We start from the raw sequence: 14,392 nt of genomic DNA, 5'->3' as shown, positions 1-14,392 counted from the left end.
TCTAAGCTCTGGAGCACTGTTCTAAGCACTGGAGGGGGATCGTTCCAGCAGGCAGACCAGCTTCGTGGGCAACAATCAAGAGAAGGGTTATTCTCTTTGAGCAGAGGCTTCGTGAAGACAGGAATACTAAGAGGTAAAGATGGAAACATTGAAAGGCCCTATGGGGGCCATGGGCATAGCAAAGGTCTCCTGCAAACAATGAGGAAGGGAGGATCCATCGTGCAGCATTCATTCATTCATTCATTCAATTGTATTTATTGAGCATTTACTGTGTGCAAAGCACTGAGTGTTTGGGAGCGTACAATATAAAACAATAAACAGACACATTCTCTGCCTGCAACGAGCTTACAGTCTAGAGCTTACAGTCTACAGTCTTTTCAGTCACACTCGCACGCATGCACGCAGCGGCACCATCATCCAAAAGAGAAGACAGGTAGATAGAACCCAACCCTAATGATTCATATAAAGGTAAATTCAAGCTAATAGTCTTATGAGCTAGAATAGAGCAACCAATCAGATGTTTTTAAGACTGGAACAACCTTGTCACCTGCTTATCTGGGAGCTATTTCCTTCCAAAAAAGTAGCCACGCAAAGGCAAATGATGCTGTTTTCTCCCCCAAATAAGATCAAAACTTTGATTCCAGAGCCCGAATTTGCCAGGTATCATAACCTTAATGAAGAATGAGGCAGGAGGCCAGAGACACCAGAAAATGTATTCTCATGCAGTTTAGGTTTTTCTAATTTAAAAGAAGATGAGTTTGAGATCACTGATTGACTGGAGTATTTTTAGCGGAACAATAGCGATCTGATTATGTAGTTAGTTATGTGGTAAAACAGAATTCCTCTAAGATAACCAGATTCGTTCTTAGAATTCACATTATTTCCAAATTATGCAAGTAAAAAGCTTGATGGATAATTGAAACTGAAATCCAGGGAAAAAAGCTTTCTGAGAAGTGTCACTGGGAAGTGAACATAGGGAGCAACAGAGAAGCAGGGAAATAGAGTTACATTTAGCAAAGGCAGGAATTACGCACTCATGAAACGGTCCCACGTGAGCCAGTGTGATGGTTCCAATTATCCTAAATGCAAAAGCAAGGTTTTCACGTGGTGACTGAGAAAGGAAAAACCGTATTGCTGGTGATGAACCAAGGAAGAGGTAGTGCTGTTAAGTCCAAGAGAGAGAGAGAGATACGAGATGGGGAAGAAGGGAATAGAAGAAAGAAAATCCTGATCAACATTGATCTTGGGCAGCTGACCAAACTCCATAACAGCTTCTTAACTTCTGTCCTCTTTCACAACTTTCTCAGAAAGCCCACTCTGAGACATCATGCGAACTCCCCAAGTTGATTCTCCTTCATTTACAGAGTCTTCCGGCAGGAGAGAAGTCTGGAAGGTCTTTGGAACGGAGTACAGTCTTTCTAAACTGGAGAGAGGGTTTCCATCCAGTAAACAAGCTTTGGGCCAATATGGGACCACAAATAATGAATAGTTTCATAAAGTCTGTCCACTACAGAGATTTCCTTGGCTTTCTATGGGCTAAAATCTATCTGGGACTTAGGCAAGGAACTAAGAAGAACTAAAGGGATGTGGAACTCGGGCAGATTTCCTGGGATCGAGGCACAGGAGGTCATTAATATCTATAGCCATTTCTCAGTTAATCAGTGAATTTACTGAGTGTGTATTGTGTGCAGAGCACTGTACTAAGTGCTTGGGAGAGGTCTGTACTACAGGGTTGGTAGATATGATTCCTGCCTACAAGCAATGTACAATCTAGAGGGAGAGACAGAGATGGGAGAAGTCTAGGTTCATTCAATCGTATTTATTGAGCGCTTACTGTGTGCAGAGCACTGTACTAAGCCCTTGGAAAGTACAATTCAGCTACAAAGAGAGACATCCCCTGCCCACACTGGGTTTACAGTCTAGGTGTGTTCCCAGGACATTTCTCCCCCTCTGCCCCCTACTCCCAACTGTGGAAGTCCCACAAGACTAAGTTCTGCGTCCCCTTCTATAATCTATCTACACTGACACCCTTGGAGAACTCATTCATTTCCATGCCTTCAATCACCATCTCTGTGCAGATGATTCCCAAATCTACATCTCCAGCCCTGATCTTTCTCCTTCTCTGCAGTCTCGTGTTTTTTCCTCCCTTTAAGACATCTATACTTGGACATCCCTGCAATACCTCAAATTTAACGTGTCCAGAACTTCTCATCTTCCTACCCGAACCCCGTAGTTCCCCCGACTTTCCCATCTCTTTAGACAGCCCCACCATCCTCCCTGTTTCACGAGCCCGTAACCTTGGCATTATCCTTGACTCATCCATCTCATTCAACCTAGACATTCAGTCTGTCACCAAATCCTGTCAGTTCAACCTTTGCAACATCACTAATACTGGCCCATTTCTCTTCATCAAACTGTTACCTCTTTAATCCAAGCACGTATACTTCCCCGCCTTCATTACTGCACCTGTCTCCTTGCTGACCTCCCTGCCTCCTGTCTCTCCCCACTTAAGTTCTTACTCTGCTGCCCAGATCGTTTTCCTACAAAAACATTCAGTTCTTGTTTTGCCACTTCTCAAAAACTTCCTGCGGTTGCCCATTCACCTCCGTATCAAAAAGAAGCTCCTTACCATTGGCTTTAAAATACTAAATGACTTTGCTCCCTCCTGCCTTACCTCTCTGATTTCCTACTACAATCCAGCCCACACACTTCCCTCCCATAATGCCAACCTATTCACTGTATCTTGACCTCATCTATCTCACCGCTGACCCCTCGCCCACATCCTGCCTCTGGCCTGAACCTTCTTCCCCCCTTCACATCCAACCGACGATCACTCCCCTGACCTTCAAAGTCTTATTAAAATCATATTTCCTCCAAGAGGTATTCCCCAACTAAGGCCTCATTTCCTCATCCCCCACTTCTGCATCACCCTTGCACATGAATTTGCAACCTTTATTCACCACATCCTCAGTCTTATTAGTATTGTGGGCAGGAAATGTGTCTACTGACTCTATTACATTGTACTCTCCCAAGACTTAGTACAGTGCTGTGCACACAGTGAAGGCTCAATAAATAATTATCATAAATAATTATAAATAATACTATAATAATATTCATTAAGTGCTCTGTGCCAGGCACTGTATTAAGCACTGAGATTGATTGATTGATTGATGGATGGAAACAACTAATTTCAATCTGGAATTTGCCTGTCTGGAAAAGATACCTAGGGGCAGAAGTCTGGGGGGATACCTGAAGGCCCCTGGGGATGGGATCATGCCTGTCCTGAGGAAACGCCCTAAGGCCCACAGGGGTGAAAGTCTGTCCAGAGGAGACATCTGAGAACATGGGAGTCCATCTATCCTTAGAAGATACCTGAGGGCCCTGGGGATGGGAATCTGTCTGTTCAGAGGGGGCAGATATTGGTCTAGCAACAGTGAACGGATCATTCTGGGAGAACAGCATCCTAGCAGGACAGAATCTGGTCCACCTTCCTCCTGGCCCTCATGCTCTATCCTAGGAATCTCGCCGGGTTGAGGTTGAGTTGAGAAGAGGAATCAAGCTCGCCCTTGGCTCTAAAGCCCTTTGGGCAGTTGATTGCAAAGAGCTCACCTCGGCCCATTCCCAGATAATTAACCCCTTCACGCCAAGTTCACTCCTGAGGGTGCCCATCTCTTGCACCTCGGCCGTTCAGCCTTGGAAACCGGATGGTGCTTCCCTGGGAGCCGGTGATTGATGGAATCCCAGCGAAACAAGGGGGGTAATGGCGTTGGGATTTATAGAGTGGTTTTATATAGTGTCTGGGGCACCGCTATAATTATTTTAAAACATTAAAAGTCCATCCCTCACCCCAGGATGTCAGGCCCTGTCTCGCCTGCAGCTCTGATTCATGCTGTCTGACAAGCTGTTTGTCATCCTGACAGGCCTCCTGCCTTAGCATCTCACAGCTCCAGCTCCCCGCCCTGGGGGGCTCAGGTCCATCAGACAGAGGGAAGGGGGACAAGAGTTGGAGAGATTTTCAGTGAAACACCAACCCAGAGTCCAGTCCTCCCTGCTGTAAGCACTCGTTTTTGCCTCCCTTTTTGCTGTTGCTCTGGTGGGTGGACAGAAAGATGCCCTGAAATAGGCTAGAGGATGGAAGCCAGCATTGCATCTACAGTTGGGGATCTGGAGGTGTCTTGCACTGTTCAATCAGTCATATTTCTTGAACCTTAACTGTGTGCAAAGAGAGTACAACGTAACAGTAGAACAGACAAATTCCCTGCCCACAGAGAGCTTACAGTCTAGAGGGGGAGAGTAATCAGGTTGGATAAATCCGTATCCCACTTGGGGTCACAGTCTAAATAGCCATTTTTCAGATGACGAAACAAAAGCACAGAGGAGTGAAGTGACGTGCACAAGGTCACACAGCAGACAAGTGGCAGAGTCAGGATTAGAACACTGTTGGAGCTGGCCCTGAGGATGACAGCCTGCTTGGTTTGCTCCTTGTTCAGCCTCATCATCATCATCAGTAGCATTTATTGGGATGCTGCTGGGTGGAAGACACTGTACTGGGCACCTATTCTGTGTAGAGCAGAGTTCTGGATTCTGGGGACAAGTCACCAGATGTTCAAGGGGTGGTCTATGCCCTCAAAGAGCTTACGAAAGAAACGGGAAAGACAAAAAGTACAGATAGTCTAATGTGCAACCAATTAAAGAGTAATAGCATATAACAGTGACAGATAATGCAAATACAAATAATCAGAAAAATAGTAACAAACAAAACAGTTGGACAATTAAGTGATTAATAATAGTAACTGGGGCATTTGTTCAGCACTTCCTTTGTGCCAGCGACTCTGCTAAGTGCAGGGGTAGATCCAATGCAATCAGATCAGACACGGAACCAAGCTCACATGGGGCTCACAGTTTAAGAGGGAGGGAGAATGGGTCATTAAATCCCCATTTTACAGAGAAGTTAAGTGCTCTGCCCGAGGTTACACAGCAAGCAAACGGCAGAGATGGGATTAAAACCCAGATCTCCTGACTTCCAGTCCTGTGCTCTTTCCACCGGTCGTGCTGCAATAAACAGATATACACATGAGTGCCGAGGGTGGCTGACGGACTGATATTTCCCAAAATGGGGGTGGATTTTAGGAGCTCTGGTGGATTTGAAGAGGGAGGGAGTTCCAGGCAAGGGAGGGAAACCGGAGAGACCTGAGTAAGAGTTAGCTTTAATGGCCTGCAGCCCAACCCCACTGCCAATTAACAATTCTCTTCACTGCTGTTCAGTGATGTGGCATGTTCCCTCTGAAGAGCTTAAGGATGCAAAAGCTTTAAATTTCCAAATAAGTATTCCGCCCCCTTCAGTCTTAAAAGGCCTTAGTTGGAAAGATGCTGGGGATATTAACAAGGCATGAAATGCTCTCATCTTGCTCTCCATCCCCTCCCTGAGCAGGAGCGCATTGGCACATTTCTGCTTTCCAGCCGAAACCCAAGGAGATCCTGAGAGGTGGACTTTGATCCCTGGTGCCAGCACAGAGAGTTTTACCCAGATTTCTTTCCTAGAGGTCTGGGTTGTAGGCCATGATCAGACACTAATCCTGTGAGCAGCTGGGAGTGAATAACAGATGGAGCAGACCATTGTCTGCCCTGGGGTCCTGACTCCAGGGTAGTAAGGGGGAAGAACACAGACCTGGGAGTCAGAAAGTCATGAGTTCTAATCCTGGCTCTGCCACTTGTCTGCTGTGTGACCTCGGGCAAGTCATTTCACTTCTCTGGGCCTCAGTTACCTCATCTGTAAGATGGGGATTGAGACTGTGAGCCCTACATGGGACAGGGATTGTGTCCAACCCGATTTGCTTGTATCCACCCCAGCGCCTAGTAAAGTGCCTGGCACATAGTAAGCACTTTAAAAATACCATGATCATTATTATTATTGTTATTATCATTATTATTAGTAATAACAGTGATTGTTGTGGGAAGGGAAGTAGGGTTAGGAAATAAGTTTGGTGGTTTCTTCTGTATTATCCCAATGCATGAGCTGCATTTACAGAACCAGTTCTGTCCATCTGCCCATCCACCTAGCTCTCTGTTGTCCCTCCTGCCTACCTGTTCACCGGTTCACCTGCCCACCCGCCTGCTTGCCTGTCTGCTTCAGGCCTTGGACTATTTCCCTGTAGTTGGAGGTGACATCAGGGCCAGCCCCGGGGCCAGCTCACGTGTGACCTGAATGGCTTCTTGCCAAAGGGAAGCAGAGTGGCCTAGTGGATAGAGCACGGGCCTAGATATCAGAAGGGTCTGGGTTCCAATCCTGGCTCCGCTGCTTGGCAAGTCACTTAATTTCTCTGTGTCACAGTTACCTCATCTTCAAAATGGAGATTAAGACCCTGAGCTTGCATCTAGCCCAGTAAGGGTTTAACAAATACCATTTTGAAAAAAAGAAAACTTTTGGGGCTTCACCAAAGTCCCAACAACCATAGCTACTCCGTGGCCATGGAGAGCTGACACATCCTCCCTAGGGCCTCAAACTTGTCTGTCTAATCCTTAAATACTTTGGTATCACTCCAGTCCCACAGCACTTAGGTAAATGTCCTTATACTCTGCTGTTTCTCCCATATGTAATTTCTATTAATGTCTGCCTCCACCTGTGGACCATAAGCTCCTTGTGGTTAGGAGAGCAGCGTGACCTAGTGGAAAGAGCACAGACCTGGGAATCAGAGGATGTGGGTTCTAATCCCAGTTCTCCACTTACTGTCGTGTGACCCTGGGCAAGTCACTTAACTTATCTGTGCCTCACTTCCCTATCTGCAAAATGGGGATTCAATAGCTTTTCTCTCTCCTACTTAGACTGTGAGCCTCATGTAGGAACAAATTACCTTGTATCTACCTCAGTGCTTAGTTCAGGGCTTGGCAAATAGTAAATACCAAATACTACCGTTATTTCTAGTATTATCATTATTACTATGATTATTAATAATAATCTACCAACTCTGTTGTATCATATTTTTTCAAACACTTAGTACAGTGCTTTGCAAAAAGTAAGCACTCAGAAAGGAAATACAATCGACTGATTGATGAAACACCCTGAGAGATTATCAGTAGTGGCACTACATACCAGAAAGGGTAATCTGGGTTTCCATGGGCCTTGGAGTTGCTGGCCTTCTTGAACTGAACCAATTTGCAGGTATACGTGTGTGTGTGTGTGTGTGTGTGTGTGTGTGTGTGTGTGTGTGTGTGTTTTTGGATATGCTACTTCCAAGGGCCAATTGGAATTCATCCCGATCCATAGACTCTTTAAAAATCATTAATATGGGCAAAAGGCTTTGATGGCTTCAGAAAAAGAAGCAGGGGAGAATGAACTGTTAAATATGCTGCAGAGCAAAATGGCAAAATTCTGTGGGATAGTGCACTGCCAACTGACTTCAGGGTGTCTGCTTATTCCACTTTCATTAACTCTTGACGTTCTAGGACCCTGCTCTGTTGATTAGTGCAGCGTGGCTCGGTGGAACGACCCCGGGCTTGGGAGTCAGAGGTCGTGGGTTCTAATCCCGGCTCCGCCACTTGTTAGCTGTGTGACTTTGAGCAAGTCACTTCACTTCTCTGAGCCTGTTACCTCATCTCTAAAATGGGGATTCAAACTATGAGCCCCACGTGGGACAACCTGATTACCTCGTATCTACCCCAGCGCTTAGACCAGTGCTTGTCACATAGTAAGTGCTTAACAAATGCCATCATTATATTATTAATGGGTTCCTTCCCAAACACCCTTCTTAAATTTCTAACTGCCACTCACATTTTCAAGCGTAATCACGACAGTGATATTTATTAAACACTTACTATGTGCCGATTTGTAAACTATTTAAGTGTCATTCTTCCCCACTAAATTGTTAACTTCTTGAGGACAGGGATCGTGCCTTCTAACCCAATTATACTTTCCTAAGCACTTAGTACAGTGCTCTCCTCACAGAAGGTGATCAGTAAGTGCTATTGATGGATTGATTGATATTCTAGGTCACCATAGGTGGCTTCCACTTACAGAGCAGTTCCCTGTCTGGAAACTTCTGAATGCTTGATCCGCAAAGGGAAAAGTCAATAACTAATAGTCTAAGAATGCCCAGTAAGGTGTCATTCTGTCAGGATGGTTGGACGGATTTCAGCTGCTGTCACAGTTTGCAGGCTCTCTGCCATAGATTCTGAAGGCTTGGGGAGAATTTTTTTGATCTACTCATAAAAAGAAAAATCTATATTTGTGCCTAAAATGACTGGAATGAAAAATTATAGAGGGGGAGGGGTATTTACTGAGTGTCAAGAGCACTGGACTAACCATTTCCTTTCTGCCAGAAACAGGTCTTTGTCCTTTAACTGTTCCTGAGACCATTTTGCAATCAGAGAGAAGTTTAAGGCAGTCCAGATGGTGACATGTAAATGTCTGAGAGCAGCTGCCCTGGACATCCAAGGCCTCCGCATTCTTGGATCTGTAAAATTGAATGACCCTTGCTGACATCCTGCTTTCCAGAAAAAGAAATACAACTATTCATAATCAGAATTCAACTGCTCTGCAGCATTCCCGTCCATCTTAGGTGAAACTGTCACCCATCTTGCTTAAGAGCACAACTTTTTTCCATCAGTTGGGTCACTGGATTTCAGTGGAGCTGGTTCTCTGCTTCTTCTCCACCCTGGAAGATCTCTGCATGGAAACTGTTCGGCTCTGAATTTAGAGCCATTCTCAGTTGTCTTGTCAATCAGTCAACCAGTGATATTGATTGAGTGCTTACTGTCTGCAGAGCACTGTGCTAAACGCTTGGGAGAGTACAACAAAACAGTTCATAGACACCTTCCGTGTCCATAAGGAGCCTACCTATGGACAAATTACGATATTTGTTAAGCGTTCACGATATGCTAGGCACCCTACTAAGCACTGGGGTAAATATAGGATAATCAGGTCCCACATGGGGCTCACAGTCTAAATAGGAAGGGTTGGCTTCTGGCAGCAGCCTCAGAGATCCACTAGATTGTAATAATAATGATGGTATTTGTTAAGCTCTTACTATGTGCCAAGCACTGTTCACTCCCTGAGGGCAGGGATCAGGTCTACCAACTCTAATGCACTCTCCCAAGTGCTTAGTACAGTGCTCTGCACAGAGTAAGTACTCAATAAATATTATTGAGGATTGTCTCAGATTATCTCTAAATATAGAGCCTTCAAGGAAAAAGCTATTGGTCCTGGTAGTCCATAACTCGGGGAAGATAAGTGAAAATGAGGGGGAAGGAAAAAAGGATTCCAGGTAATCAAGACAGCTGTTGACCATGTCTTTATTCCTTTGCTAAGATTGTCCCAAAATCCTTGTTATCTCCTGGGAGCGATGGGTGGGAGGATGGGGGAGGAGGGGTCTGCCTCTATGCGGAGACCTCATGGCTTCTTCCATGAAGGGGAAAAGAAGGAAATTATTATAGTAGCAGTGGAAGTATTTACTGAGCATCCCCTTGAAGCAGTGCACTGTACAAGGCATTTGAATGGTGTGCAAAATGGCTCCCAACTGTCGGCCCCTGGGAAATTGAAAAGTCTGGGCCAGTTTCTCCTGATGGGCTATATTTCAATGGAGAGAAATCCAGAAGGGGAATGAGTGGCCAACCAAAAGTTGCCAACCACTAGGCTCTGTGACTTCTGGGATAGGCATGAGCCAAGGAAAAATTAAGAATGTGTTGGAACTCAACCCTGGGAATTCAGACTGGATCACTGTTCTGTCTCAAGGTTCCTGTAAAATGCCAAACGGCTGGGGAATGACAGAATGGGACGGCCCTCCGATTTCACTTCCTGGCAGCAGGACAGGGAGTGTGGCACATGTGATCTTTCTTCATTTATGTCTGCCAGTACATTAGTATAAATCATTCTCATATACTTGAGGGGGAAAGGTGGCAAAGGGGTTGGCACTCATCAGTATCTCCTACCCAGCATCAAGAGAACCTTTAAAAGGAAGGATGTTCAGTAGAAGCATCCTAGGCTGAAGAGTATGAGAAATTTTAAATTGATGCTGAGTGGGGGGAAATATACTTGAATATGCTAATTATGTGTGGGAAACAGCAGGCCTAGTGGAAAAGACATGGACTTGGGCGTCAGAGGACCTGGCTTCAAATGCCAGCTCTGACACTTACCTGCTGTGTGATCTTAGGCAAGTCACTTAACATCTCTGTGCCTCATTTCCCTCATTGGCAAAATGGGGATTCAGTATCTGTTCTTCCTCCTACTTATTCTGTGGGCCCTACGTGGGACCCGATTGTCCTGTTCTACCCCAGAATTTAGTACAGTGCTTGGCATATAGTAAGCCTTTAACAAATACCACACTTCTTATCTTTAGAACTGGTTCTCAGTCCACAAAATGACCCACAAGTATGGGGAAACAGAGAGAGCTAAATGTACACGAGAAGCAGTATTGCCTAGTGGATAGAGCACTGCCTGGAAGGCACAAAAACCTGGGTTCTAATCCCAATTCTGCTGCTTTCCTGCAGTGTGGCCTTGGGTAAATCACTTTACTTCTCTGTGCCTCATTTACCTCTTCTGTAAAATGGGAATTAAAACTGTGAGCCCCAAGTGGGACAGGGACTGTGTCCAACCTGATTAGCTTGTAATAATAATCATTATAATAATTATGGTATTTATTAAGCATTTACTATGGGCCAAGCACTGTTCTAAGCACTGGGGTAGATGCAAGGTAATCAGGTTGTCCTACGTGGGGCTCACACTCTTCACCCCTGTTTTACAGATGAGGTAACTGAGGCACAGAAAAGTTAAATGACTTGCCCAGGGTCACACAGCAGACAAGTGGCAGAGCCTTGATTAGAACTCACGTCCTCTGACTCCCAAACCCATGCTCTTTCCACCAAGCCACACTGCTTCTCCACCCCAGCAATTAGAACAGTGCTTGGCATATAGTAAGTGCTTAGCAAATGCCACTAATATTGCTATTATTATTATTATCAATATTACCCCCTTGTTGACCGAGAATTGAAATTGTCCATGCTGATCTTTCTTCCTCTGATCAACAGGAGGCGAGGTCCCATACACAACCCTGGCCACGCGGATGATGATGGGCGCCTGGTGGCTGTTCGCTCTGATCGTCGTCTCATCTTACACTGCCAACCTAGCGGCCTTCCTCACCATCACTCGCATTGAGAGCTCGATCCAGTAAGTGGGCCAGACCCGGTGGGCTAGAGGGCCTGAGCAACTTTCAGGGGACTGGGTGGGAACCGGGAGCAGCTAGTTGGTGTCTAAGAGCCGCTGTAATCAATCAGTGGTCTTTATCGAGCACTTACTGCATACTTTATTAGGAGCCTCTTTCCACAGAAGAAAAAGGACCGGCTTAGGGGCAGAGTTGGATGACCGTGGTCCAACTATTCCCTCTCCTGAAAAACTTGGGAGTAGGAGAAGCAGCCTGGCTTAGTGGATAGAGCACAGACCTGGGAGTCAGAAGGACCTGGGTTCTAATTCCACCTCTGCCATATATCTGCTGTGTGACCTTGAGCAAGTCACTTAACTTGTCTGGGCCTCCGTTAGCTTATCTATAAAATGTGGATTATGACTATGAGCCCCCTGCGGGTTGAACTGTGTCCAACCTGATTAGCTTGTATCCACCCCAGCGCTTAGAACGGTGCTTGCCACATAGTAAACAATTAACAAGTACCGTTATTATTATTATTATTACAAGTCCAATAATTGGAATCAGCTTGATAGAACTCAAAGGGATTCATTCATTCATTCACTCAACCGTATTTTTTGAGCTTTTACTGTGTTCAAAGCACTGTACTAAGCACTTGGGAGAGTACAGTATAATGTCAGTACTTCAGATTCTGGACCTTCTTGCCTTTCTGGAATTCCAAGACCACCACCAAGCAGGGCTGGAGTCCCTGCTTCTTATCCCAACATTCTTCTTTCCTTGTGGAGTCCCTGCTTCTTATCCCAACATTCTTCTTTCCTTATGGAGAGGTTTAGGGGAAGAACTAGAGAGACAGTTGATGAGCTCTCTTACCTCAGTCAGTGGTATTTATCAAATGCTTACTGTGTACAGAGCACTGTACACGATAAGCGATAAATAAATTAATAGACCCACGTTCTGCCTCTGTCCTGGGCTGTGCCCTGAGGTTCTCTACTCCCCTTTTTGAGCTGTTGTTTCTCTTTGGACTCTAGTGCTTAAGGAGCACTGTGTGGGCCCTGGTGCCTCAGTGCCCAAAGAGATCAGGCTGTGGTCAATTCCGTGCCAGCTGAAAGAGCCCGCCACAAGGTTCTGTGACTTCTCGGATATACACAAGCCAAAGGAAAAATAAGAAAGTGAGTCCTTGTCTGAGGAACTTGGGGACCCACTGTCTGCCATAATCATCATTATAATAATAACAACAATAATAATTGCATTTGTTCAGTCTTTACTGTGTGTCAAGCACTATAATAAGCCCTGGACTAGATTCGCCCCGCTAGACTGTAAGCTTGTTATGGGCAGGAAACGTGTCCGCTAGTTCTGTTATATTGTACTCTCCCAAACGGTACGGTGCTCTACGCATAGTATGCTCTCAATAACTACGAATGATTGATTGATTTGAGATAATCAGGTGAGTCACAGTCCTTGCCTGTCTTGGGGCTCAGGGTCTACTGTGGCATTTCCCTCTTCTCCTCTCAGATAAGATCCTTGTGCTCAAATTCCAACACTGGGCCACCCAGCTGTGAGACGGAGGCAGCTCACAGATGTCTGGAATCTAGTCTCCTGACACAATGGTGACACAAAGCGTGCCTTCCTGCCGTTGTCCGGGCAGAGTGCAACGACCTCGGATTCCACCTCCTGGTTCTTTCCAGTTCAGTAGCCAAGTAAACATCTTTAGATCCAAATCTCACATCATTTAAATAGTGGTCAGATGTGAAAATTTAATGCAAAAAGTGGTTCACATGCTTCTTGCTAGCCCCTAGAATACCAGTTACACCCTACCAAACTGTCAGCGGATCTGACCCTTGAAAGACCCAGCGGCATTGGAGCATTCCCTCCCCGTAAAGTGCCACCTCACAGGAAGCAAGAATTCAGTGGCGGTGGTTCCTTCAGGTTCTGGAGGGGTTTTTTGCTTTGTCATTTTAGGTTTTTGAGGGATTTAGGAATACCAGAAACTATTATTATTAACCGTAAGAATAATAATAATAAGTTGGCTGTTTGTTAAGTGCTTACTATGGGCTAAGTATTGTGCTGAGCACTGGAGAAGATTCAGTACAACCAGATCAGACACAGTCTGTGGTCCACATGAGACTCAGATTCTAGAGGGGAGGAAGAAGAGACACTTAATCCCCATTTTACATATGAGGAGTATATTTACAGATGAAACAGAGAATGGAGAAAATCTACCAACTCTGTTATAATGCACTCTCCCAAGCACTTAGTACAGTGCTCTGCACAAAAGTAAGTGATCAATAAATAGGACTGATTAATTGATTGAATAGAGGGAGACTTCCAAGGGGAGAAATATCAAGAAAGGAGTGACTTTCTTTGAACAAAAGCTCTCCATGGAAAGAGAGACAGGGAGACAAAAAAGAAAACAGAGCCAGGCACCTCAAATTTTTAGCCTAATAACACAACGAGGGACAGCGTTTTTGTATGCCCAACATGGCCAGGACTATGGGTTGCACACTGACTTTTTCAGACACTCTCACACACGTTCACTCATAGGTGGCCTTGATTGTCAGTGGTGTCTTTTTCTAATGCAAAGAAGAACTATATATACACAGATGAGGAAGCAGAAGCATAGAAAAGTTACATGACTTATCTATGGTCTCCTATTAGGCAAGTAGCAGGGCTGGGATTTAAACCCAGGTCTTCTGGCTCCCAAACCCTTACTCTTTCCACTAAACTATGCTGCTTCACCCTGTCACCTAGTGATTCACCTGGATAATCCAATTTAGGGCTAAATCCAAACCATTAGGAGGCTGCCAGCACAAGAGGGATTGTGTGTGACGGATGGTGTCGGATCAAACAGTGGTGTTTATTGAAAACTTACTACATGCAGAGCACCGTACTAACTGCTTGGGAGATTTAATAGGCACAATCCCTGTACACAAAGAGCCTATGGACTAGAAGGGGAGACAGATGTGAAAACAAACTACAGATGAATATGTGTCAGGGTGGTGAAAATCAAAGTCCTTAAGGGTACAGACACAAGAGCATAGATGACACAAAGTGAAGAATGAATAGAGTGGGAAGAAGAGCTATTAGTCAGGGAAGACCTCTTGGAGGAGATATGGTTTCAGTGGGGCTGTGAAGATGAGGAGAGTGGTGTTCTTTTTTTTAATGGTATTTGTTAAGCGCTTACTATGTGCCAGGCCCTTTACTAAGCGCCAAGATAGATACAAGTTAATCAGTCTGGACACAGTCCCTGTCCCACACAGAGTTTA

General features: G+C 45.2%; 1 protein-coding gene across 1 annotated transcript in view; it reads left to right on the top strand.

Annotated features, from left to right (window-relative positions):
* The window catches only part of GRID2 (glutamate ionotropic receptor delta type subunit 2), an 873,695-nt gene that overhangs the window by 754,889 nt on the left and 104,414 nt on the right, over window positions 1-14,392 (top strand). The window contains 1 exon segment of the mRNA XM_029076869.1: window positions 11,020-11,158. Coding sequence (XP_028932702.1) covers window positions 11,020-11,158 — 139 coding nt within the window.

Source organism: Ornithorhynchus anatinus, chromosome 12 (genome assembly GCF_004115215.2).
Source record: "Ornithorhynchus anatinus isolate Pmale09 chromosome 12, mOrnAna1.pri.v4, whole genome shotgun sequence".
Taxonomy (NCBI): Eukaryota; Metazoa; Chordata; class Mammalia; order Monotremata; family Ornithorhynchidae; genus Ornithorhynchus; species Ornithorhynchus anatinus.
The sequence above is the reverse complement of the archived record's forward strand: the minus strand, read 5'-3'. Positions and strand labels throughout refer to the sequence as shown.